Source organism: Dreissena polymorpha, chromosome 16, assembly GCF_020536995.1.
Source record: "Dreissena polymorpha isolate Duluth1 chromosome 16, UMN_Dpol_1.0, whole genome shotgun sequence".
Classification (NCBI taxonomy): Eukaryota; Metazoa; Mollusca; class Bivalvia; order Myida; family Dreissenidae; genus Dreissena; species Dreissena polymorpha.
This window is the reverse complement of record NC_068370.1, coordinates 46,308,340-46,333,262: the sequence shown is the minus strand read 5'-3', so window position 1 is coordinate 46,333,262 and position 24,923 is coordinate 46,308,340. Positions and strand designations below refer to the sequence as shown.

Here is a 24,923-nt window from a genome sequence, read left to right as displayed (position 1 = left end):
TCTGTACCTACCAACTAATATAAAATAGAAATTATCTCCCTTTAAAGCTTGTTACTTCCCTTGGATTTGTTTTTTGACCTTTGACCTTGAAGGATGACCTTGACCTTTCACCACTCAAAATGTGCAGCTTCATGAGATACACATGCATGCCAAATACCAAGTCGCTATCTTCAATATTTCAAAAGTTATGGCCAATGTTAAAGTTTTCAGACGGAGGGACGGACGGACTGACTGACACACTAGCGGACAGTTCAACTGCTATATGCCACCCTACTGGGGCATAAAAATCAAGAAATAGAACCAACACAAGTAAGGGCGCCTAGTTTAATCAACCCTCCAACATACTTGAGTTTGAACTGGTCATTCCTGTACTTGGTCACACAGCTCCTGTGCTGGTCCACCATGTGGTCAGTGGTCTTCTCCTCAGCCTCCAAACCAGCCAGCTGGGCCTCTAGCTCTGATACCTTCTGCTGCCGGGCCTGCCTTTCAGCCTCGTAGTCGTGCTTGGCACTGTAAATAGAATACAGATACATGACTGTCGAGCTCGTTCTGGGAGAACTCGGCTTAATGCATGTTCATAAAGTGTTATCCCAGATTAGCCTTTGCAGATCACACAGGCTGATCAGGGATGATACTTTCCGCTAAATGGAATTTTCAGTGAAAATACTGTCTCCTGTAAACAAAAATCCTGTAAAGGCGGAAAGTGTCATCCCTGATTAGTCTGTGCGGACTGCACAGGCTAATTTTAGATGACACTTTACACACATGCATTAAGCCCAAAGCACAATAGATTTAATTAGATAAGGGGCAGAAATCAACATCAAGCCAGAAACCATTTTCCAAGCTTAATAAGATTTCACAGGTAAATTTATAAAGATTGGCTTGTAAAAGCGTCTTTTAAGTCAATATATAACAAGGGACAAAATTGTCACAAAACCAGGTTTTCATTGTGAAAAAAAATCTGATAAAGGGAGAAAACTCAAACTGAACTTTTGAAATGAACAAACAAAATTAACCCCCTTTGTAAGTTTGTTTAAAAAAAAAATCTATTTTTAGTCGTGGCGACCTTGACATTGGAGATATTGACGTGATTCTTTCGTGCGACACACCGTCCCATGATGGTGAACAAATGTGCCAAATGATTTTAAAATCTCACAATGAATGACATAGTTATGGCCAGGACAAGCTCATTTATGGCCATTTTTGACCTTTGAACTCAAAGTGTGACCTTGACCTTGGAGATATTGACGTAATTATTTCGCGCGACACACCGTCCAATGATGGTGAACAAATGGGCCAAATGATTTTAAAATCTGACAATGAACGACATAGTTATGGCCCGGACAAGCTTGTTCCGCCCGCCCGCATTCGCCAATCTAATAACCATTTTTTTCCTTCGGAAAACCTGGTTAAATATTTGGGCTATGTTGGCCAACTCCACCTTTTGTTGACTGCGGTGGCTGATAATATCCAGTAAAGATATTTGAACAGTTTGGTTAATGTGAAAATAGGCAGTTCCCTTACAAATGTTTACTGCAATAATTAATCTCAGGCTATACCAGAACTGCAAATTGGAAGTTTCATCAGATGGGGTAGCACAAATAAATAAAGTGCTATTATAAAGAAAACTGAGATCAAATTTCATCAAGAGTGTACCAAGAACTGTTTAAATTACTGTCTGCGCAAAAAAAAGTGGAGACCACTGCATTCACCACTGCCAATGAAAACAAGAGATGTCTTTGTCAGAAACACAATGCCCCCTATTACGCGGCTTTGATTGAAATTTCAATATATCATTTGACAGGTTTAGAAATTATCTCCCTTTTAAAGCTTATTACTTCCCTAGAATTGTATTTTTTTTACTTTTGACCTTGAAGGATAACCTTGACCATGACTTTCACCACTCAAAAGTGCAGCTTTATGAGATACACATGCATGCCAAATATCAAGTTGCTATCTTCAATATTGCAAAAATTATGGCAAATTTTAAAGTTTTTGACACGGACAGACAGACTGCTCAACTGCTATATGCCACCCTACCAGGGGCATAAAAAGCTGCCTTTTCGAGATACACAAAAAAGAACCTCAAATTGGCATTTTGATCAGTTGTGTATATATTAAGCAAAAGACACTTTTTGGACATGTGTATGTACGTGTAACTTCTTTTTTTATGTGTAAACTAAAGTCCAAAGTGGTTCCCTTATAGCTGAAGAACGAACACTGTACCTTGACTGAATCTCTTTGATCCTGTTGAGGATTTCTTGCTCCTCCTTCTTGCTGGACCTTACAGCTCCCTCCAGCCTCTTGACTTCCAGCTGTGGAAGAAAGGAACAACATCGGGTCAGTTGAAAGGGAACAACATGGGGCAAGTTGAAAGGGATAAACATGGAACCTGCTGAAAGGGCAAAACAGGGGATCAGTTGAAATGGCGGAACATGGGGTCAGTTGAAAGGGGAAAATATGTGATGAGTTGAAATTGGTAAACATGGGACCATTTGCAAGGGGGAAACATGGTACCAATTGACAGGGGGATATATGGAATCATTTAAAAAGGAGAACAAGAGCTGTCTCCATAGGATGCCCCGAAAAATGCTTTGTTTGTTATGTAAGACAGCTATATAACAGAACAAATTTTAGAAACCCAAATTCCGATTTTTAAACCTAAAAGCAGCCCTAAGTTAAAGGTCAAGGTGTAAAAATTTGTTTGCGTATGCAAAGGCCTTGTCTATATACACATGCATACCAAATATAAAGGTTACATCTGAAGCGACATAGAAGTTATGAGCAATTTTCAAAACCTAAAGGCAGATTTTGAAACCTAAACTCGGACCCGAAGTTCACGGTCAAGGTGAAAGGGGTAAAAATCTGTGTGCGTATGGAAAGGTCTTTTCCATATACACATGCATACCCATGGTTCAAACAGAAATCTCAAACCTAAATTCAAGCACTTTTCAAGGACTTTTCAACGCCAAATTTTCATTTTCAAGGCCGAGAACCGTTCGTTAGTTTCCTTAAAAAAAAGCATTTTCAATCAAGTTTAACACAGTAAATATCATTTATTTGCTCAAACAAATTAAAATTATTCCACAATAACTCATACATGTTATTTTTAGTTATTGCATACATGTTTTCAATCCTTAACTCAACGAGTCTTACATACAGTTTGTCAACCAGTTCCGGATTATCAGCAGTTCCGATTAATTTGAATTTAATTTTCCATAATGCCCCAATAAAAACAAAATGAGAAGTGTCTAAGATATACATTAGGTTAAGGAATAAATTAACAAAGTTTTAGCGAGAAATCTTTTGTAAATAGCTTACAGAGTGGAAAAATGCAGCAAAAAGTTAACCAGAACTGATTCAAGGAGTATTATTTTCAAATAAACTTTTTGCTGATTGAAAACAAATGCAATGACAATGTTTTGAAATACTAATTCTGTAAGTTGAATGATTTTTTATAATTTTCCGAAGGGTTAATTTAATTGGCTATTTTTTACAAAAAACTGCATATGCCGTCTGGCCTACCCTGTTATCATACAAAATAAATGTTACTCTTTATTTTTACATCTTCTCACATTGACACTAAATACCGAAAGAAATTATTTTGGTCAAATGAATAAACTTTTTGCCGGGTGATTCTTAACTGGTAAAATGACTGTATGTATTTACTTTTTAAAGTTATTACAAGCAAACAAATTGCTTCTAAATTTCATGTTTTCTTTGTGGGTTTCCTCTTTCTCGTGGCTTTTCAAAGCACTTTCCCCCATCCCCCGACACCAATGGTCTTCATACAGACCCGACAATGTGCTTTTAGAATGTCCTTTCTTTTTCTGTACCCAGTAATATTCAGTTAACCACCCTGGTTTGAAACGACACTTCCCCATCGCTGCGTTTTCACTCGCGAAAATTGATCACAATGGAGAACCTCTTACGTAGTACACATAATTTGTGACATGTACGCATAACGTTTCGTACTCAATAGTGTACGAAACTTATATTTCGTACTCAACTTTTTGCGCGAAGGAATTTATGATAAATTTTCGTAATATTTCCCTTAAGAACGATTTAAGTTTATAATTTAAGCGATGATATAAGTAATTTTGAGCAGAAATAAACATTTTCAAGGCTTTTTTTACATGAAATAAGCACTTTTCAAGCACTTTTTCAAGGCCAACCTTTGTTCAAGGGCTTTTCAAGCGCAGGACTCGTTTTCAAGCACTTTTTAAGCCTTGTGCGAACCCTGATACCAAATATGAAAGTTACATCTAAAGGGAAATAGAATTTATGAGCAATGTTAGAAACCTAAACGCAAATTTTGAAACCTAAACGTGGACCCTAAGTTCAAGGTCAAGGTGAAAGGGGTAAAAATGTGTGTGCATATGGAAAGGCCTTGTCCATATACACATGCATACCAAACATGAAGGTTACAACAGAGGCGACATAGAAGTAATGCAATTTTTTTCAAAAAAGTGTGATGGACAGATGGACTGACAGACGGACAGTGCAATCACTATATGCCCTCCTTCGGAGGAATAAAAATTGGACCAGTTGAAAGGGGGAAACATCAGACCAGTTTAAAAGGGACACATGGAATCATTTCAAAGGGAGAAACAGGGGACCATTTAAAAGGGGGACACACGAGACCAAATTGAAAAAGGAAATCATGACCCCAGTTGAAAGAAGGAAACTTCGAATCGGTTGAAAGGGGAAGCATGTGATCACCTGAAAGGAAGAAACATAGAATAAGTTGAAAAGGAGAAACATGGGACCAGTGGAAAGACAGAAACATGGAATCAGGTGAAAGATGGAAACATGGCACCAGTTTAAAGGGGGAAACAGGGGACCAGTTGCTTACAAAGGGTTAAATACAGATTTTATAAACAAGCAAATTTGTTGAATTGATATCCCCCGCCAATATACTTCTGGACACAACAAGTTGTCTGGACGAATGGACAATCAATGTACATCATCCTCTTATCCATATATATATATACTCCTACCAAGTTTCTATGAAATCCGTCAAAGCACTGCCAAGATATGCCTCCGGACACACAAAAAAGCATTTTTTCAAGATACAAAGGGCTAATACTCCGTATTATCCAATGGTGTACAATGCCATTTGGCCTGCATCATCCTCTTTTCCATATATATACTCATACCAAGTTTCAATGAAATCCGCCAAAGCACTTCCAAGATATGGCTCCAGACACACAAAAAGCATTTTTTCAAGATAAAAAAGGCCATTACTCAGTTATAAACAGATGGTGTACAATGCCATTTGGCGTGCATCATCCTCTTATCCATATATATACTCATACCAAGTTTCAATGAAATCTGCCAAAGCACTTCCAAGATATGGCTCTGGACACAAAAGTGCCGGACGGACGGAAAGACGGAAGGACGGACAGACTAACAACGCCAAAACAATATCCCTCCTATGGTGGGGGATAATAATGCAGCAAATGGTTAGCATTTTGCAAGGAAAATAAATTGAAACTCAAGAATTTGATATTGATTTTCGTATGCTTTGTCTGCCTCTAAAACTTCAATTGTGTACAGAAAGGGTCAAGCATGGGACCAATTGCTTAAATGGAGGTCCAGGTTTAATAAAAATAAGCACACTGTACAAATTGTTATAAACACAAAGATTGACCTTCATGTATGATTTCTTTCTGTTAAATTTACAGTTTTGACATTTTTGGACTACCTGATTTGTTTACTGTTGAAACTGTCAATATCTCGTCTTGTTCTGATTATTTTGCAAGATCATCCATTCACGTACAAAGTATTATCGACAATAAGACTCTTATAACCTGTGCGTTTCTGGAGGTTTTCTTTTGCTCTGCTAGATCTGCTTTTGCCTCATTTAACTTTGGCTGCAATGATTTAACATCTCCCCCACTGGCTGACAGTCGGGAAGTCATTTCATTCATGCGGGTGTTAACTTCATCTAGTTTTCTCTGAAAAGCAATTAGTGAGAAAATCCTGCAATGTCCTTGATGCAATATCTGGGTATTCTTTTTGCAATCATATAAGATTATTGTTAAATCGTAAGTTGATATATAAGAATGAGATTATGACATGGACAAGAATGGAATAAATCAATCTCATCCCTTGCTGTTTGCAAACAAATAATTTTTCATGGGAATTTAAGCAACTTATGCAAATTTAATGTCAGCAAATTATAGTATTTTGTTTTTAAGTAAAACTCTCTTTAGATTTTAATTTCAAGTTTAAGAGCATAGACCCACATCTGAATAGTTTGGCAATATATGGACTTAAACATTATGTTTAGATTAGTAGGTTTAAAATGAATTCCCCCAAGTGTAAGGCATGTATTTCATTTTGTCTGCAGCTTGAGACTTCCATGAAAAGACTTCACATATTAAAGACTTATAGGTGACCAGAAAATACTGAAGTACAAGAATAGATTATGATCCATGGTGATTTACAATTCATATGGAATGTCCTGAAATAACAGATTTCATTGAATACACACAGTTTCAAAGCAAACAATAACAAGAGGGCCATGATGGCCCTGATCACTCACCTGACAAACCTTGCTACATCAACTTAAATTCTATCAAACCCATATACAATCCCAAGCCAGATTTCATTAATTAATACATTCTGACAAAATTTCATTAAGACATGATGAAAACTGTGACCTCTTTCATCTACACAAGGTTTTAATAGAATTGACCAGGTGACCTAATTTTTGACCCCAGATGACCCATATACAATCCAAAATCAGATATTATCAAGATAAACATTCTGACCATATTTCATTAAGATCAGATAAAAACTATGACCTCTATTGTCTACACAAGGTTTTTCTATGATTTGACCTAGTGACCTTGTTTTTGACCCCAGATGACCCAAATACAATCCCAACCCAGATGTCATGAAGATTAATATTCTGGCCAAACATCATAAAGATTGGATGAAAACTGAGACCTCTACTGTCTACGAATGTGTTTTTTAATTTTTACCTAGTGATTAAGTTTTGGACCCTAGATGACATAAATTCAATCCCAACCCAGATTTTAACAAGACAAACATTCTGACCATATTTCATTAAGATCTGATGAAAACTGTGACCTCTATTGTCTACACAAGGTTTTTCTATTATTTGACCTAGTGACCTAGTTTTTGACCCCAGCTTACCCAAATACTATCCCTACCCAGATTTCATCATAAATATTCTGACCAAATTTCATAAAGATTGGAAGAAAACTGTGACCTCTATTGTCTACACAAGATTTTTCTATTATTTGACCTAGTGACATAGTTTTTGACCCCAGATGACCCAAATACAATCCCAACCCAGATTTCATCAAGATAAACATTCTGACCAAATTTCATAAAGATTGGATGAAAACTGTGACCTCTATAGTCTACACAAGGTTTTTCTATTATTTGACCTAGTGACCTAGATTTTGACCTCAGATTACCAAAATACAATCCCAAGCCAGATGTCATCAAGATAAACATTCTGACCAAATTTCATAAAGATTGGATGAAAACTGTGAACTATATTGTCTACACAAGGTTTTTCTATTATTTGACTTAGTGACCTACTTTTTGACCCCAGATGACCCAAGTTCAATCCCAACCCAAATTTTATCAAGATAAACATTCTGACCATATTTCATAAAGATTGGATGAAAACTTTGACCTCTATTGCCTACACAAGGTTTTTCTTTTATTTGACCTATGGACCTAGTGATTAAGTTTTGGACCCTAGATGACATAAATTCAATCCCAACCCAGATTTTAACAAGACAAACATTCTGACCATATTTCATTAAGATCTGATGAAAACTGTGACCTCTATTGTCTACACAAGGTTTTTCTATTATTTGACCTAGTGACCTAGTTTTTGACCCCAGCTTACCCAAATACTATCCCAATCCAAATTTTATCATAAATATTCTGACCAAATTTCATAAAGATCGGAAGAAAACTGTGACCTCTATTGTCTACACAAGATTTTTCTATTATTTGACCTAGTGACATAGTTTTTGACCCCAGATGACCCAAATACAATCCCAACCCAGATTTCATAAAGATAAACATTCTGACAAAAATTTCATAAAGATTGGATGAAAACTGTGACCTCTATTGCCTACAAAAGGTTTTTCTATTATTTGACCTAGTGACATAGTTTTTGAACCCAGATGACCCAAATACAATCCCAACCCAGATTTCATCAAGATAAACATTCTGACAAAATTTAATAAAGATTGGATGAAAACTGTAACCTCTATTGTCTACACAAGGTTTCCTATTATTTGACCTATTGTCATTGTTTTTGACCCTAGATGACCCAAATACAATCCCAACCCAGATTTCATCAAGATAAACATTCTGACCAAATTTCATAAAGATTGGATGAAAACTGTGACCTCTAATGTCTACACAACAAATTGTTGACGGACACACGCACGCACACACGCACAACGGTCGCTGGACATCACACGGTCACATGAGCTAAAAATGTACAAACATAACAAACAAAATATGTACAAATATAATGTAAGAAAGACTACCTTGGCATCTTCAGCATGTTGTTTGAATGAGGGCAGTCGAGCCTCCTCATGGTTCTTTTCTTTTACCAATGGATCCATACCCTACGAAAAGTAGAATTTAGATTTTCTATCACACGACCCTAATCTGAAGTCAAGAAGTTAGGTTGAAAATTTATCTCTCTTGACTTTTGATTCCAATTTCAGATAAATTACTTAAAATGTCATGTTATAAGGTCAATCTATCATAATGACTTCAATTTTAGTTCATGTGCAACAAAATGTTAATTGGAAGTTAAAACCTACAATTACTAAGATATTAAACAATCATTTGCACATTGTAAAAGCAGTAACCTTTTCCTTTTCAATGATGAACGCCCATGCGAGCTCATGTCTCAATCTTTGAGCCTTGGTTTTCAGGTCATCGACAGCGGTGAGGGCCTTAAATTGGCGCTCCAGTGCAAGGATCTCTGCCTCCAGCTTAGGCATCATCTAATGACAAACAAGAGATGTGTTTGTCAGAAACACAATGCCCCCTATTACGCCGCTTTGAAATAAAATTTCAATATATCATTTGGCAGGTTTATAAATTATCTCCCTTTTTAAGCTTATTACTTCCCTTGGATTATATTTTTTTACTTTGACCTTGAAGGATGACCTTGACCTTTCACCACTCAAAATGTGCAGCTTCATGAGATACACATGCATGCCAAATATCAAGTTGCTATCTTCAATATTGCAAAAGTTATGGCCAATTTTAAAGTTTTTGGACGGGCGCACAGACTGACAGACTTACAGACAGACAGTTCAACTGCTATATGCCACCCTACCGGGGGCATACAAACATACATGAGCCGGGCTCTGGAAAAAAACAGGGCTAAATTAATGTGTGTTAAGTGTTGTCACTAATCAAGGACGACTCTTACCGCTTTTAATTTTATTTTTTCGTTTAAATGAAGTCTCCTCTTACCAAAAATCCAGTAAATAGAGAAAGTGTTGTCTGTGATTAGCCTGTGTGGACTGCAACGGAAATTCAACAGTGTTTTAACCTGCCTGACAACACTGTTTGTGTAAAATGATATTCGAAAATACAGTAAACACAAATACTCATATAGCTTCAATTACTATATTAGTTGCTATTGTAAATATATGCTGTAATAACTATTTAACTGGCTATACAATGGCCCGCTGTTATCAAAAAAGCGACAGTTTTTACAAAATGGCAAAAATGGTGGCGCAAGCAAAACATCTTCCAGTTGTAAAATGCAAGAATGATTTTTAAAAGCTTGCACAGGTATGCAGGTGTTAACTTGCAAAGAGACATTTTAAACAAGGCTATTGTCAAGCAATAATTATGATCCCCTAGCTACTACCGGTGAAACTCCACCAATGTCAGACTTTTTTAAAAATTTGTTGCCATAGCAACCAGAATTTTTGACGTAGGAACAAATTGAAATGACGTTCATAATCTCCATATTGCCATCTATCCATGTTTCAAGTTTCATGAAAAAATATGAAGAACTTTTAAAGTTATCGCAGGATCCAGAAAAGTGTGACAGACTGACTGACGGACTCACAGAGCGCAAACCATAAGTCTCCTCTGGTTCCACCATTAGGGGACAACAATGTTCTCTGTTCTAAACAAGAGATGTATCAGTGCAGATCTGCTCTATCACAAAATGCTGTCAATTCAAATGCAACACTAACAAAGAGTTCGATGGTAAGAGACATATGCCCCCCTCCCAAGCAGGGCTTTGAACTAGTGACCATAATTTCAATAGAGGTCATCTACTGTCCAAAAAGGCCAATGCGCATGTGAAGTATCAAGCCAATCGTTCATTTCTTTTATAAATTATTGATCTGAAACAATTTTAACACTTATTGTGACAGTGACCTTGACCTTTGACCCAGTGAACCAAATCAGGGCTCAACATTAACAGTTGTCCTATTGCCCCTGGCAAGTAAAAGTCGGGTCCAGGCAAGTTATTTTATAATCTAGTTGTCTGCTCGGGCAAGGCAAAAAAGAACAAAGAGCATTTAATTAAGACTTTAATTGCTGTAATCATTTTGTTAAATGTTCGAAAATAAAAAAAGGTTTTGTGGTGTATCATTTTGATCTTTATTAAAAAAATATGAGATTTACAGTAAATGTGGTATTTCATGTTTGGGCAAGTGGCTTTACGTTCAGGGCAAGTAGATTTTCTATGTACTTACCCCGCAGGGCAAGTTGGTTTTTAGGTTAATGTTGAGCCCTGCAAATTTTAATAGGGGTCATCTATTATATACTGTCCAAGGCGGATGCACATATGAAGTATTAAGCCAATTGGTCAATTCGTTGACGAGTTATTGATTGCAAACGTTTTTCACACTTAGTGTGAAAGTGATCTTGACCTTTGACCTAGTGACCCTGATTTCAATTGGGATCATCTACTGTTCAAGGCCAATGCACATGTTAAGTATCAAGCCAATCGGTAAATTCGTTGACTTGTTATTGATCCGAAACGATTTTCACACTTAGTGTGATCGTGACCTTGACCTAGTGGGCCCAAATTCAATAGGGGTCATCTTCTGTCCAAGGACAATGCACATGTAAAGTATCAAGCCAATCGATCAAGTGGTTGACAAGTTATTGATTGAAAACGATTTTCACACTTAGTGTGATAGTGGCCTTGACCTTTGACCTAGTGACCCAATTTCACTAGGGGTAATCTACTGTCCAAGGCCAATGCACCTGTGAATTATCAAGCCAATGAGTTAATTCGTTGTCGAGTTATTGATCGGAAACGAACTGGTCTTTCGACAAACTGACCGACATCCAGAAAAACAATATACCCCTTCTTCTTCGTAGAGGGGCATAATTACTAGCAACTGTTACTTAAAACAAATGTTTATGGATTGAGTAGTTAAAATATTACTTTTGTGAGAACATAGTTGGGGTTAATTTTCCAGCTATGCTGTAGTTTTTCAGTGGGCTATATAACCTGAGTTGATTCTGAGTGGTATTTCACAAGCCCATCACCATCAAATAGTGCATTTACGTAATGACTTCTTAGATCAAAAACTTTATCATTTAACATTCAAACAAATAATGTATAAATTCTCAACATACAAATAACATAATGTTGAATTTCCCTAAATAATACAATCCATCACGACAGAAAACAGAACAATTTGTCATACCCCAACTTTATCATTGATGATCTCTATTGTCCTGTTCTTGTGTTCATCAGCTCTTTCATAGTCCTCCTTGATCTGTTCCAACTGAGTCGCCTTCAGGAAGAACTGAAACACACAGAGCAACACATATTTGGACAAATACCCAATTCAGAAACACTTTTAACTCTATTAATTTTCAATTTACTAAGTGACTAAACAAATTTCAAAGGAATCAGATGAATACTGAAAAAATATAAAAACATTGCTTAACGATTTATAAATACAAATTAATTGAAATATATTGTAAACAGCAATAAAGTGAATGTAAGATTTAAATTTAATGACATATGACTTGTTAATACCATCATTCATGCAATATTCCAGTAAGAAAGGATAGTGATGTTAAACTTTAAACAAGAACAGCGCATAACGAGTGCCACGCTCTGCTGCGAAAGCTTGTCAGATTTTTTTTTTATAGAGGTCACAGTGACCTTGACCTTTGACCTAGTGACCCAAAACTGGGTGTGGCGTGTAGAACTCATCAAGGTGCATCTCCATATGAAGTTGTAGGTGGAGCACTTTGATTTTAGAGCCAATGTTAAGGTTTTAGCACGACGCCTATTGCGGACGGCTGACAGCGGGACAATGAGCTGGCTATGACAATACCTCGGGTTTTCTCCAAAACAGCCGAGCTAAAAAAGACATACTTTGGTGTAAAGCATTGAAAATGATCTACATTCAGACAAAAGGTTTCATTAAAACAAGAGGGCCATGATGGCCCTGAATCGCTCACCTGGCTAACCAAATACAATCCCAACCCACATTGTGACAAAATTTCATAAAGATTAGAAGAAATCTGTGACCTCTATTGTCTACACAAGGTTTTTCTATTACTTGACCTAGTGACTTAGTTTTTAACCCCAGGTGACCCAACTACAATCCCAACCCAGATTTCATCAAGATAAACATTCTGATCAAATTTTATAAAGATTGGATGAAAACTGTGCCCTCTATTGTCTACACAAGGTTTTTCTATCATTTGACCTAGTGACCTAGTTTTCGACCTCAGATGACCCAAATACAATCTCAACCCAGTTTTCATCAAGATAAACATTCTGACCAAATTTTATAAAGATTGGATGAAAACTGTGACCTCTATTGTCTATACAAGGTTTTTTTATTATTTAACCTACTGACCTAGTTTTTGACCTAGTGACCTAAATTTCAGAAAGATTGGATGAAAACTGTGACCTCTACTGTCTACACAAGGTTTTTCTATAATTTGACCTAGTTTTTGACCTAGTGACCTAGTTTTTGACCCCAGATGACCCAAATACAATCCCAACCCAGATTTCATCAAGATAAACATTCTGACCAAATTTCATAAAGATTGGATGAAAACTGCGACCTCTATTGTCAACACAAGGTTTTTCTATTATTTGACCTATTATGTGACCTAGTGACCTAGTTTTTGACCCCAGATAACCCAAATACAATCCCAACCCAGATTTCATCAAGATAAACATTCTGACCAAATTTCATAAAGATTTGATGAAAACTGTGACCTCTACTGTCTACACAAACACATTGTTGACGGACACACGCACACATGCACGCACACACATATGGACGCCAGACATCACACGGTCACATAAGCTCACCATGTCACTTCGTGACAGGTGAGCTAAAAAAAAACAGTTGCTATAAGCTTTAAGGCTTGTAATTAGAGCTGTTAAGTTAGTTTGTGGCTGTGGTCCTATTTCAGGAGCTAAATTTGCCTGAAAAGTCACTGACACCCTGTACTTGCCAATGATGTTCTTTAAATTTAGAAAACTAGTACTTGGGTGTTTTAGATAGGTTAGGTCAGGTAGTTCAGGAAGTTCTTAACCTGTATTTGTCATTGGTGGTCTTTGAGTTCAGAAAGTGCTTACCCTGTATTTGTCATTGGTGCTCTTTGAGTTCAGGAAGTTCTTAACCTGTATTTGTCATTGGTGCTCTTTGAGTTCAGGAAGATCTTACTAGAGCTGCAACGATTCACCAACAGCTCGATTTAATTCGATTTCGATTTCAGACAGTCCGATACCAATTGTTTCGATTCATCTTTCAACCTAGTTTTATCATATATTCACTCTTCTGTCACAAAATAAACATTTCTGTTCAAATGTGTTGAATACCTAGATATCTTGGGCATTTGTGTGTTTGTTTGATAGTTTGGTTGATTCAACAGTGTTTTACAAACTGTTGAAAGTGGGTTAAATTTACATTTGTAAGAAATGTTCAGCAAGAAACTGGCAATTTTCTGACAAACTATTTTAAAATTTCAATACAACACCTAAAAAGAATAGCAAATTAGGAACCTTTGTTCTGTACCTTGCAATATGGTCTCATGTCACAAGCTAAGTACCCAATAATAGATTTGGAAATAGATTCTGTCCTTTCAGGGGTTAAGTTAAATCTGTTCATTTCAGTTACTTTCAGCTGGCCACTTAACAAAGTCCCAACAAAAACAGAACTACTTTTCTGGCTAGCGACTGCAGTAGTTGCACTGGTGCTACCTCCTGCTAAATCAACATTATGTTTGCGTTTGCCATGTTGCATTAGATTAGTGGTTGAGTCGGACTTAGAGTAAGCCACGTCCGTGAAGCACACTTTAAACGTGGCTTTATCGGGAGGGCTACCATCCCAAAACCCAAAATACTGCCACACTTTTGATTTTAGCTTCTTAGGCACATCTGATAATTTCAATTTGTCGGCCACAACTTTTCTGCCATTTTGACGCTTTTTCCGAAAATAGACCGTGACGCACTTATTGATTGGATGACCAAAGTAATAAGTGACCAATCGCGCGTGTCGTAATTACAGGTTAAGATGAAACCTATACCTTCCCATATCAAATTGTCAGCGTACAGCAAGCTTTACGTATCTATGTCTATATGTTAAAGAATCGAATCTAATTTGGTATGGTTGGCATCTATTCAAATTGACGCATTTAAAACCGGTTTTCAATCCATCACAATCAAATCGTTGCAGCTCTAGATCTTACCCTGTATTCGTTATTTATCGCTCTTTGAGTTCAGGAAGATCTTACCCTGTATTTGTTGTTGGTGCTCTTTGAGGTCAGGAAGATCTTACCCTGTATTTGTTGTTGGTGCTCTTTGAGTTCAGGAAGATCTTACCCTGTATTTGTTGTTGGTGCTCTTTGAGTTCAGGAAGATCTTACCCTGTATTTGTTGTTTATGCTCTTTGAGTTCAGGAAGATCTTACCCTGTATTTGTTGTTGGTGCTCTTTGAGTTCAGGAAGATCTTACCCTGTATTTGTTGTTTATGCTCTTTGAGTTCAGGAAGATCTTACCCTGTATTTGTTGTTGGTGCTCTTTGAGTTCAGGAAGATCTCACCCTGTATTTGTTGTTTATGCTCTTTGAGGTCAGGAAGATCTTACCCTGTATTTGTTGTTTATGCTCTTTGAGTTCAGGAAGATCTCACCCTGTATTTGTCATTGGTTCTATTTGAGTTCAGGAAGATCTTACCTTGTATTTGTTGTTGGTGCTCTTTGAGTTCAGGAAGATCTTACCCTGTATTTGTTATTGGTGCTCTTTGAGTTCAGGAAGATCTCACCCTGTATTTGTCATTGGTTCTATTTGAGTTCAGGAAGATCTTACCTTGTATTTGTTGTTCATGCATTTTGAGTTCAGGAAGATCTTACCCTGTATTTGTTGTTAGTTCTCTTTGAGTTCAGGAAGATCTTATCCTGTATTTGTTGTTAGTTCTCTTTGAGTTCAGGAGAAGATCTTACCCTGTATTTGTTGTTAGTTCTCTTTGAGTTCAGGAGAAGATCTTACCCTGTATTTGTTGTTAGTTCTCTTTGAGTTCAGGAAGATCTTACCCTGTATTTGTTGTTAGTTCTCTTTGAGTTCAGGAAGATCTTGCCCTTTATTATATACCTGTTGAATGCTTTTAACAAAATACAGGTTGTATCAATCGTTGAAATAAAAAATCCCGTATTACGCTACTTGCTGTTTCCAATTCCGTATTACCATACTACTATTTTTAGAAGCCGGACTACTTTTTTTTACCCATTTAATGACGTCACATTATGCGCACCGAATATAGGAAACCCCCCTTGTTAAATCTTCGACCCATTTAATGACGTCACACTACGCGTAGCGAAAATAGGAAAGCCCCCTGTGTAGTATTATTAGATACGTCGTCTGCAGTTTGACGAGAGAGTAAATATGGCCGAATTTTCGACCATGGACATAGCGGAATGGTCATCGATCGGTTTATTTGACTTAATTGACGATAGTTTTATTGAAAATGAACTATTTGAAACGGCTGTTCATAATTCTGGAGAGAATGAAAATGTCAGTAGCACTGAAAATACTGAAACAAATGCAGTGTCCACTCTTTTAGAAGCAGGTGTCCAGCTGCCCAATGAAAGTAAGTCTGATCTGCATCAAAATATAGATTTAAGTTCACAAGACCAAAGAAATCAAATGGAACAGATGAATTTAAATAGTCATGCTCAAGGTGAAACACGTAAACAACCAACATTTGTACATGTAACAGAAGATGAAAAGACAAATTTTGTTCAAAGTATGAAAAATGTGAACACTAGCCGCAAAACTGAATTATGTATGCGCCATTTCCAACGCTGGCTATCAGAACCACCACGCAATGAAACAAGATCTGTCTGTGACATCATGACCACTGAACTTGACAACTACATAGGTTCATTCCTCCTGTCCATCCGTAAAGCCGACGGGTCTGAGTATGAGCCTGACACACTCACAAGCTACCATCGAGGCATTGACCGGTTTGTAAAAGAAATTCATATTTACACACCAAAAACATAGTAGAATAAAGTGCTCAGTGTATAAACAATCAACATTGAATCGAAATAGTATTTCAGTGATGATCATGCAATGTTGTTGTAGTACTGTATTACTCACTGCTGTAGAGATAGTTTTAACCTATATATTTAAGCTTGAGTCCATCGAAAGCCTAATGCTTATATAAACACTCTCCAGTCCATTTTCTGGGCCATTACTATGTGTCTTTGTGAGAGATCTTAAGAACGCTTGCTGGATGGTGATCGAACCCATCACCTCCCAGTGGCTACACGGACACCCTATCCATAAAACATTAAAACATGTCGACCTTGCTGTTGAGTTAATTTACTACATCCAACACAAAGTGATTAAATTAAAATATTTAAACAGCATGAAATGTTATAGCTGTGTAATTATGCTTTATAGTTGTTATGTTAACCTGATTGGTTATTGCACACATCTATGAAAATAAAATTTAATTAAGTGGCAAATAAATGTATAAAAGTTATTAAACAAAACAATATGTAAATTGAATATTAACCGCACAATGATATTAACGGTTTAAAAAAATAATATCTCGAACAAAATGTAAATAATGCCCATAATTTTCAAATTATATCCAGTTAAAAAAAATCAAATAATTCGGTACATGGGTCAAGTTTAAAAAATAAAAGAATGAAAATCAATTGTTTAAATGTGATTTTTTCCAGATATTTAAGGGAAAATAAATATTCCCACAGCATTTTGGATGACAGAGAGTTTGAAACTTCTCGAAAGGTTTTGGCTTCCAAAAGAAAGGAACTGAAGCAAAAAGGAAAAGGAAACAGGCCCCATGCTGCTGAAGCCATTACCTCTGAAGAAAGAGGGATTTTAAAACAAAAAGCAGTAATTGGACTTCAAAGCCCAAGACAGCTGTTGAATCAAGTTTGGCTAAATAATTCAACATTGTTCGGCATTCGTGGTGGAACCGAAAGTCACAACCTTAGATGGGGCGACATCAAACTGAAAAAAACTGATCAAGGAAGAGAATACCTTGAATACAATGAACGGTTGACCAAAACACGTACATCGGAAACCAAGTCGGATCAAAGGGCCTTTCCACCTAAGCAGTTTGCTCATACCAACAAAGATTCATGCCCTGTTGAAGCGTACAAGGAGTTTGCTCATCACAGACCGAAAGAAGCTCTGCGTGATGATGCCCCTTTCTACTTGAGTATAAACTATAGTCGACATGATGGGTCCAACAAGTGGTATAAATGTCAGCCCATGGGTGAAAACTCCTTGAGGTCAATAATGAGAACGATGGCCGAGATGGGCGATCTCACAGGTCAAAATCACAGTGCCCGAAAAACAACCTGTACGACTCTCTTGCATAATGGGGTTGCTCCAACAACAATTCAACAGCTAACTGGACACAAAAATGTGCAAAGTGTTAACAATTACGCAAAGGCTTCTCTCGAAATGCAAGCAGCCATGTCCGACATATTATCAGAAAATCCTGACCAACAACAAATTATGCAACTTAACCCTAGGCCTACCTATGGTTCTGTCATCCCGGCATCGGTGCGAAACACATCTATGTCAAGCAGCAACAAAAACACATCCAACGCCGCCATTGATGATTCCCACGATAACACAAATCTCCAAGGTGCACAATTATTCCGGTGTAACGTAACCATTAACAACTACTATGCACACTCTCCATCGAAGAAACGCAAGAGAATATGCATAGTAGAAAGTGACAGCGATTAACTGTTGGTGAATTATAAATCCAGCTAGTAAATCCAACAACATGTGCTTTCAACACGCGAAGATTAAAACCTGTGTGTCCCCTGTTCAAATGTGTACACGTTAGACTAATTTGCATAAACTGTATTCATGCGCGTGTTATATAAACTACGGCGTTCCGTTTGTATCATTGTGTTGTATGTTTTGTTAAAGCAAAAAATACAATTGTTAACTGTTTTCGTTAGTTGCTGTATATAATAAATGGAATATTACGCTAGTCAACTGTTCCAAGAGTTTGTATTCAGTCTCGTGGCTTGTGCTATTTCGCATCACACTCGAGGCTCCGCCTCTCGTGTGATACGTCATCACACAAGCCACTCGACTGAATACAAACTCTTGGAACAATTGACTAGCGTAATATTCCGTATGTATTTGTTGTTAGTTCTCTTTGAGTTCAGGAAGATCTTACCCTGTAATTGTTGTTGGTGCTTTTTGAGTTCAGGAAGATCTTACCCTGTACAGTGAAAACTCTCTTTACGACCACCTCGGTATTCCGACCAACTCGCTAAGTCGACCACCATTTTTCAGTCCCGATTTGTTCCTTCTATATTTCAATGGTCGTTACACTCACTAATCCGACCAACCCGCTAATCCGCTATTACGACCACTTTAATCAGTACCAATTATCGATATTGTTCTTAATTGACACCCGCCAAACGACCAGTAATTTTCACACCTTACTTGATCTGATGTTGTGGTACTATCGGGCTTGTGTACGAAGCCATTCTGACCCAATTAACCACAATTAACGACAACGGTTTTTGGCATCGATTTGCAACACAGGTGTTAGATTTTCGGCACTTGTTATAATTTTTAACCCTTGATTGACAATTAGCTATTATTATTATTGAGTCTTTGATGGGTAAATTGTTAGTTGTTTGGTACACACTTTAAAGATTTATTACGGCGAATAATTTAACAGTTAGGATATTTGAGTAACACGGTTTTGTTCGTGATGGATATAAAAACCGACTTTTATACCATATCGTTATTCAAAATGGATAAGCGAAAACGGAAAGAGTTGTGTTTAAAAGAAAAGATTGATTTGATCGACGCAAGTGATGGAAAATCTCAACGACGATTTATTCGGCATTGGAAAGACTCGGGTTCAAGCTATTCTAAAAAGAAAATCTCGACTTTTATTCGACAAAATGCTAAGCAGACGACAATTGACTCATTCGTTAAGTAGACATCAAGGATCTTGATGAAAAGTACATATACATGTATTTACACTTCTTTAATGAACAACTTGAAATACTATCTTTGTACAATGTATAAATACAATGTATAAACGGATGACTGTTATATTGTATGCAAACAGATAAAAGTTCAGTGAATATTTACGTTGTTGTAATTATATGTCCATCAAATTCATGAAAACTCAGAATTAAGACCACCTCGCTATTAAGACCACTTTTGAAAAGTCCCACAAGTGGTCTTAATAGCGAGTTTTCACTGTATTTGTTGTTGGTGCTCTTTGAGTTCAGGAAATTCTTACCCTGTATTTGTTGTTGGTACTCTTTGAGTTCAGGAAATTCTTACCCTGTATTTGTTGTTAGTTCTCTTTGAGTTCAGGAAGATCTCACCCTGTATTTGTTGTTGGTGCTCTTTGAGTTCAGGAAGATCTTACCCTGTATTTGTTGTTGGCGCTCTTTGAGTTCAGGAAGATCTTACCCTGTATTTGTCATTGGTACTCTTTGAATTCAGGAAGTTTCTGCTGGTTTCCTGGTTCAGGATGGCTAGAGGGTTCTCAACCTGGATGTTGAACTGGTCCAGGATACGCATCAGGTCGTCCTTTTTAGTGGACACAACTTTGCCTGGCGAGTAAATCTCAGTGCATAAGGGATCAATGAGACTTTTTTTTTTCATATCATAATATACATTTGATTTTAACAGAACAAGATTTCTGATTTTTGCTAGGGTAGTCTTATAAATGCAAGTTTGATATCTTTCAGTTTGAACCAAATAAAGGCTACATCCCCTCAGAGCATTTCTTTTAATTCATGGAGTTTTCCTCTTTTATTAAGCTTACATCTATAAAAATGCCATTTCCCGATCAGTTATAATGTATGAAAGTTACCCCTACATTTGGATTTGGTACATTGATTTTTCCCATATTTGAATTCAAGGAACCATTCCCATCTCTGCTATAACTGCCTACCATTGTGACCCTTGAGCTTGTACTGGGAGGTTCCATCACTGTTGAACTTGCGATTGATAATGATCGTCCTTCCATACGCCTTTGGCATAAACGCGTCTTGACCCTGATTGCGTAGCCTTATCTCCACCTCAGCAGTCCTTAAAGCGAGATTAAACAATTTTTTATATGTTTTAAATTGTAATTAATTGATAAAATATGTTACAATAACACAAAATAGACAAGAACAAGACTGTTGCCAAGCAATATAGTCCCCTACCCGCTCTACCATTATCAATTTTTTATTTTTTTATTTGTTGCCATAGCAACCAGAATTTTTGACGTAGGAACAAAATGAAATGATGTGCATAGTATCCATAATGCCATCTATCCATGTTTCAAGTTTCATAAAAAAATATTAAGAACTTTTAAAGTTATCGCGGGATCCAGAAAACCACCATTTTCAGCAGTATTTCTAGTCTATTTGTTGCCATAGCAACCAGAATTTTTGACGTACAGGGCCCTCACACAACTTTGGGGGAAGGGGTCTGCAGCCCTTAGGAGGGGGAATTTTCGCGGCGTTTCCCTTTTTGGGGGATTTTTGTACTTACTCTCTCATTATTTCATTTGTACATGTTTTGCACTATATTCATTGCATTTTTCATAATTAAGTATGTTTGAATGTTTGAAAAGATTAAATTGAAATAGAACTGAGATATAATAATCATGAGACACATCTTTCTATAAAAAAAAAAAAAAAACTTTTTTTTTTTTTTTTTTTTAGGGGGAATTTTTCCCCCTAAAAGGGGAAAAAAGTATACTTTTCAGGTAGGGGACTGCCGCCGAAATTCGGCGGCAGATTTGATAGATTGAGGGCCCTGACGTAGGAACAAATTGAAATGACGTGCATAATGTCCATATTGCCATCTATCCATGTTTCAAGTCTCATGAAAAAATATTTAAAAAAAAAACACAAAAAAAACAACACGACGATGGAATCAAGGCTTGTGAAGAGTTTTACATAATGGCAACATTAATAGCAACATAGTTTCTAAGTTGTTACGACTTGTACTTGAAAATAACTATTTTCAATTTGATGATGATTTCTATTTACAAAAAATGGGTACCGCTATGGGTAGTCCAATGGCCCCAGCATATGCCTCACTATTTATGGGAAAACTTGAAAAAGACTTCCTTGAAATATGTGAACATAAACCGACACTGTGGTTTCGCTTTTTAGATGATATATTTATGATTTGGGACCACTCTTTAGAGAAGCTTGAATTGTTTATTGAAGCATTAAACCGTTTTCACCCTAACATGAAGTTTACGCATTCAGCTTCTAAGAAAAACGTGTCTTTTCTCGATGTGGATGTTTCTATTAATGACGACTTAACACTTCAAACAGATATACACATAAAGGAGACCAATAACCACAAATATCTTGACTATACGTCATGCCACCCTAAACAGTGTAAGGCAGAATACCATACAATCAGGCGAAGCGATATAGACGTATTATATCGGATGACAACAGTTTCAAATTGTCACTTCAAGACCTCAAGCATCATTTTAAAGAGCGAGATTATCTGGAAAAAGTTATCGATTGTGCATTTGAAAAAGTTTCTGCTCTATCTCAAGAAGACACATTACAGTCCTGCAATAAAGCAAAAACAAAAGTTATCCCATTTACAGTGGAATATAATCCGTCATTGCCAAACATAGGAGCCGCAATAAACAAGTATTGGGACATACTTAACCTGTCACAAAAAGAAGAAGTGAGAAGTGTGTATGAAACTTATAAGCCCATACTGGCGTTTAAAAAGGCCTAATAATATAGGAAACTTCATTACACGTGCTCAATTTAAGAAAAGTTTGAACAGTTCACGTGCGTCCAGTGCCTGTGGAAGAACACGTTGCTCCCATTGTAAATACATACACGTTGGAGAAAAATTTAAAAGTACAGTAACAGGCGAGCAATTTAATTTACAGAAGAATATGAATTGTGCATCTAAAGATGTAATATACCTCATTACATGTGTACGAAGCAGTACGTTGGACAAACCATGCAACCGGTGTCAAAAAGAATGAACAGTCATCGATTTGACATAAGAAACTTTTCTAACCCTGAATTTTCAACTTTGGTCGCATCACATTTTAATGAAGATCACCACAGCGCAAATGACTTCTCCTTTATGCCAATTGATGTTGTTAGTAACAACATAAATCGTCTGTGTAAAGAAACTTACTGGATTCATAGACTTAAAACATTACACCCTAAAGGTATGAATAACAAAGTTCTTTTTAACATAAAAGACTAGCTCTTCAATTAAATTAAGCCTACTTTTGTTTTTTCCTATTAGTATTTTTTACATATAATTTTATAGGAAATTGTGTATTCTTGAATCCGAAAGTAAAGCTTAATTTAATTAACGTTCATTTTATTGACGTACATTTTCCCGCATTTTAATGTACGTTAAGTCAATGACGTAACATCCGCTTTCTGTTATTATTTGTATTATCCTGATGAAGGCGTAAGCCGAAACGTTGATAAAAAAGGAAAGAAAAATATGTGTTTTTGTTGGATTATCATACTATGAAAAAATATTAAGAACTTTTAAAGTTATCGCAGGATCCAGAAAAGTGTGACTGACTGACAGACTGACAGACAGACAGACAGAGCGCAAACCATAAGTCCCCTCCGGTGAAACCGGTAGGGGACAATAAGGGATGTGTTTGTCAGAAAGACAATGCCCCCTATTGCATCACTTTGAAGCCATATATTTGACCTTTGACCTGAAGGATTACCTTGACCTTTCACCACTAAAAAATGTGCAGCTCCATGAGATACGCATGCATTTTAAATATCTAGTTGCTATCTTCAATATTGCAAAATTTGAAATTTGACCTTGACGGATGACCTTGACCTTTCACAACTCAAAATGTGCAGCTCCATGAGATACACATGCATGCCAAACATCAAGTTGATATCTTCAATATTTAAAAAGTTATGGCCCAAATTTTCGGACGGACCGAATATTTGACATTTGACCTTGAAGAATGAGCTTGATTTTCACCTTTCACCACTCATAATGTTCAGCTCCAGGAGATACGCATACATGCCAAATATGAAGTTGCTATCTTCAATATTAAAAAAAGTTATGGCCGATGTTAAAGTTTTGGAAATTATACATTGAAGACAAATTTCATACAAGAGCACCGCCTTGCGGGTGCAGACTGCTCATCTATTTTCTTTTTAAAGGTGAAGGGACTCTCATTTTCAATCACAAAGGAGGGAGGGGTGGAGTGAAGAGGGGTGCATTGTGTGGGTGTGTTGACATTTATTACATTATCTTCCAAAAATGCGAAAAAAAGGAAAAAAAAAATCGTGGATGCGGGGAGGGGGGGTGGGTGGGGGGATTCTTGGGTGCGATGGTTGGACGGTATTTCAAAAATAAAATAATCAATTTTTTAACCGTTTTATTTGGGGGGGGGTGGGGGGGGGGGATAGTGTGAGGATGTGGTGGTCATTTGTGAGATGATCTTTAAAAAAAAAAAAAAAATAATAATGGGGGGGGGGAAAGGGGGGGGGGCACGGGTGATGGTTTTGGTCGAGTCTATTGTGGTATGTCAGGTAAGAGTAGTTTTGTCAAAGTATCCATCAAATCTAATCATAAATAAAGAAGTTATGGCAATTTTAGGAAAATTTAATAATTTGACCTTGAGAGTCAAGGTCATTCAAAGGTCAAGGTAAAATTCAACTTGCCAGGTACAGTAACCTCATGATAGCATGAAAGTATTTGAAGTTTGAAAGCAATAGCCTTGATACTTAAGAAGTAAAGTGGATCGAAACACAAAATTTAACCATATATTCAAAGTTACTAAGTCAAAAAAGGGCCATAATTCCGTAAAAATGACATCCAGAGTTATGCAACTTGTCCTTTTACTGTACCCTTATGATAGTTTGCGAGTGTTCCAAGTATGAAAGCAATATCTATGATACTTTAGGGGTAAAGTGGACCAAAACACACAACTTAACCAAACTTTCAATTATCTAAGTATAAAGGGCCCATAATTCCGTCCAAATGCCAGTCACAGTTACATAACTTTGCCTGCACAGTCCCCTTACGATAGTTAATAAGTGTTGCAAGTATGAAAGCAATAGCTTTGATACTGTAGGAATAAAGTGGACCTAAACACAAAACATAACCAAATTTTCAATTTTCTAAGTAAAAAAAGGGCACATAATTCTGTCAAAATGCCAGTCAGAGTTACATTACTTTGCCTGCACAGTCCCCTTATGATAGTTAGTAAGTGTTGCAAGTATGAAAGCAATAGCTTTGATACTTAAGGAATAAAATGGACCTAAACACAAAACTTAACCAAAATTTTCAATTTTCTAAGTATAAAAAGGGCACATAATTCTGTCAAAATGCACGCCAGAGTTATCTAACATTGCCTTCCCAATCTCCTCATGATAGTAA

The 24,923-nt window shown here is 36.7% G+C and overlaps 1 protein-coding gene across 2 annotated transcripts in view; it reads right to left on the bottom strand.

The window, feature by feature from the left end:
* Positions 1-24,923, bottom strand: part of LOC127861429 (structural maintenance of chromosomes protein 6-like) — an 87,148-nt gene that overhangs the window by 39,659 nt on the left and 22,566 nt on the right. For both annotated transcript variants that reach the window (XM_052399904.1, XM_052399903.1), the window contains exons 5-12: positions 20,464-20,600; positions 19,977-20,119; positions 11,709-11,810; positions 8,883-9,020; positions 8,553-8,633; positions 5,814-5,960; positions 2,227-2,315; positions 346-510 (exon numbers count right to left, since the gene is read on the bottom strand). In XM_052399904.1, the coding sequence (XP_052255864.1) occupies positions 346-510; positions 2,227-2,315; positions 5,814-5,960; positions 8,553-8,633; positions 8,883-9,020; positions 11,709-11,810; positions 19,977-20,119; positions 20,464-20,600 (1,002 nt within the window). The remainder of the gene's footprint in view (positions 1-345; positions 511-2,226; positions 2,316-5,813; positions 5,961-8,552; positions 8,634-8,882; positions 9,021-11,708; positions 11,811-19,976; positions 20,120-20,463; positions 20,601-24,923) is intronic.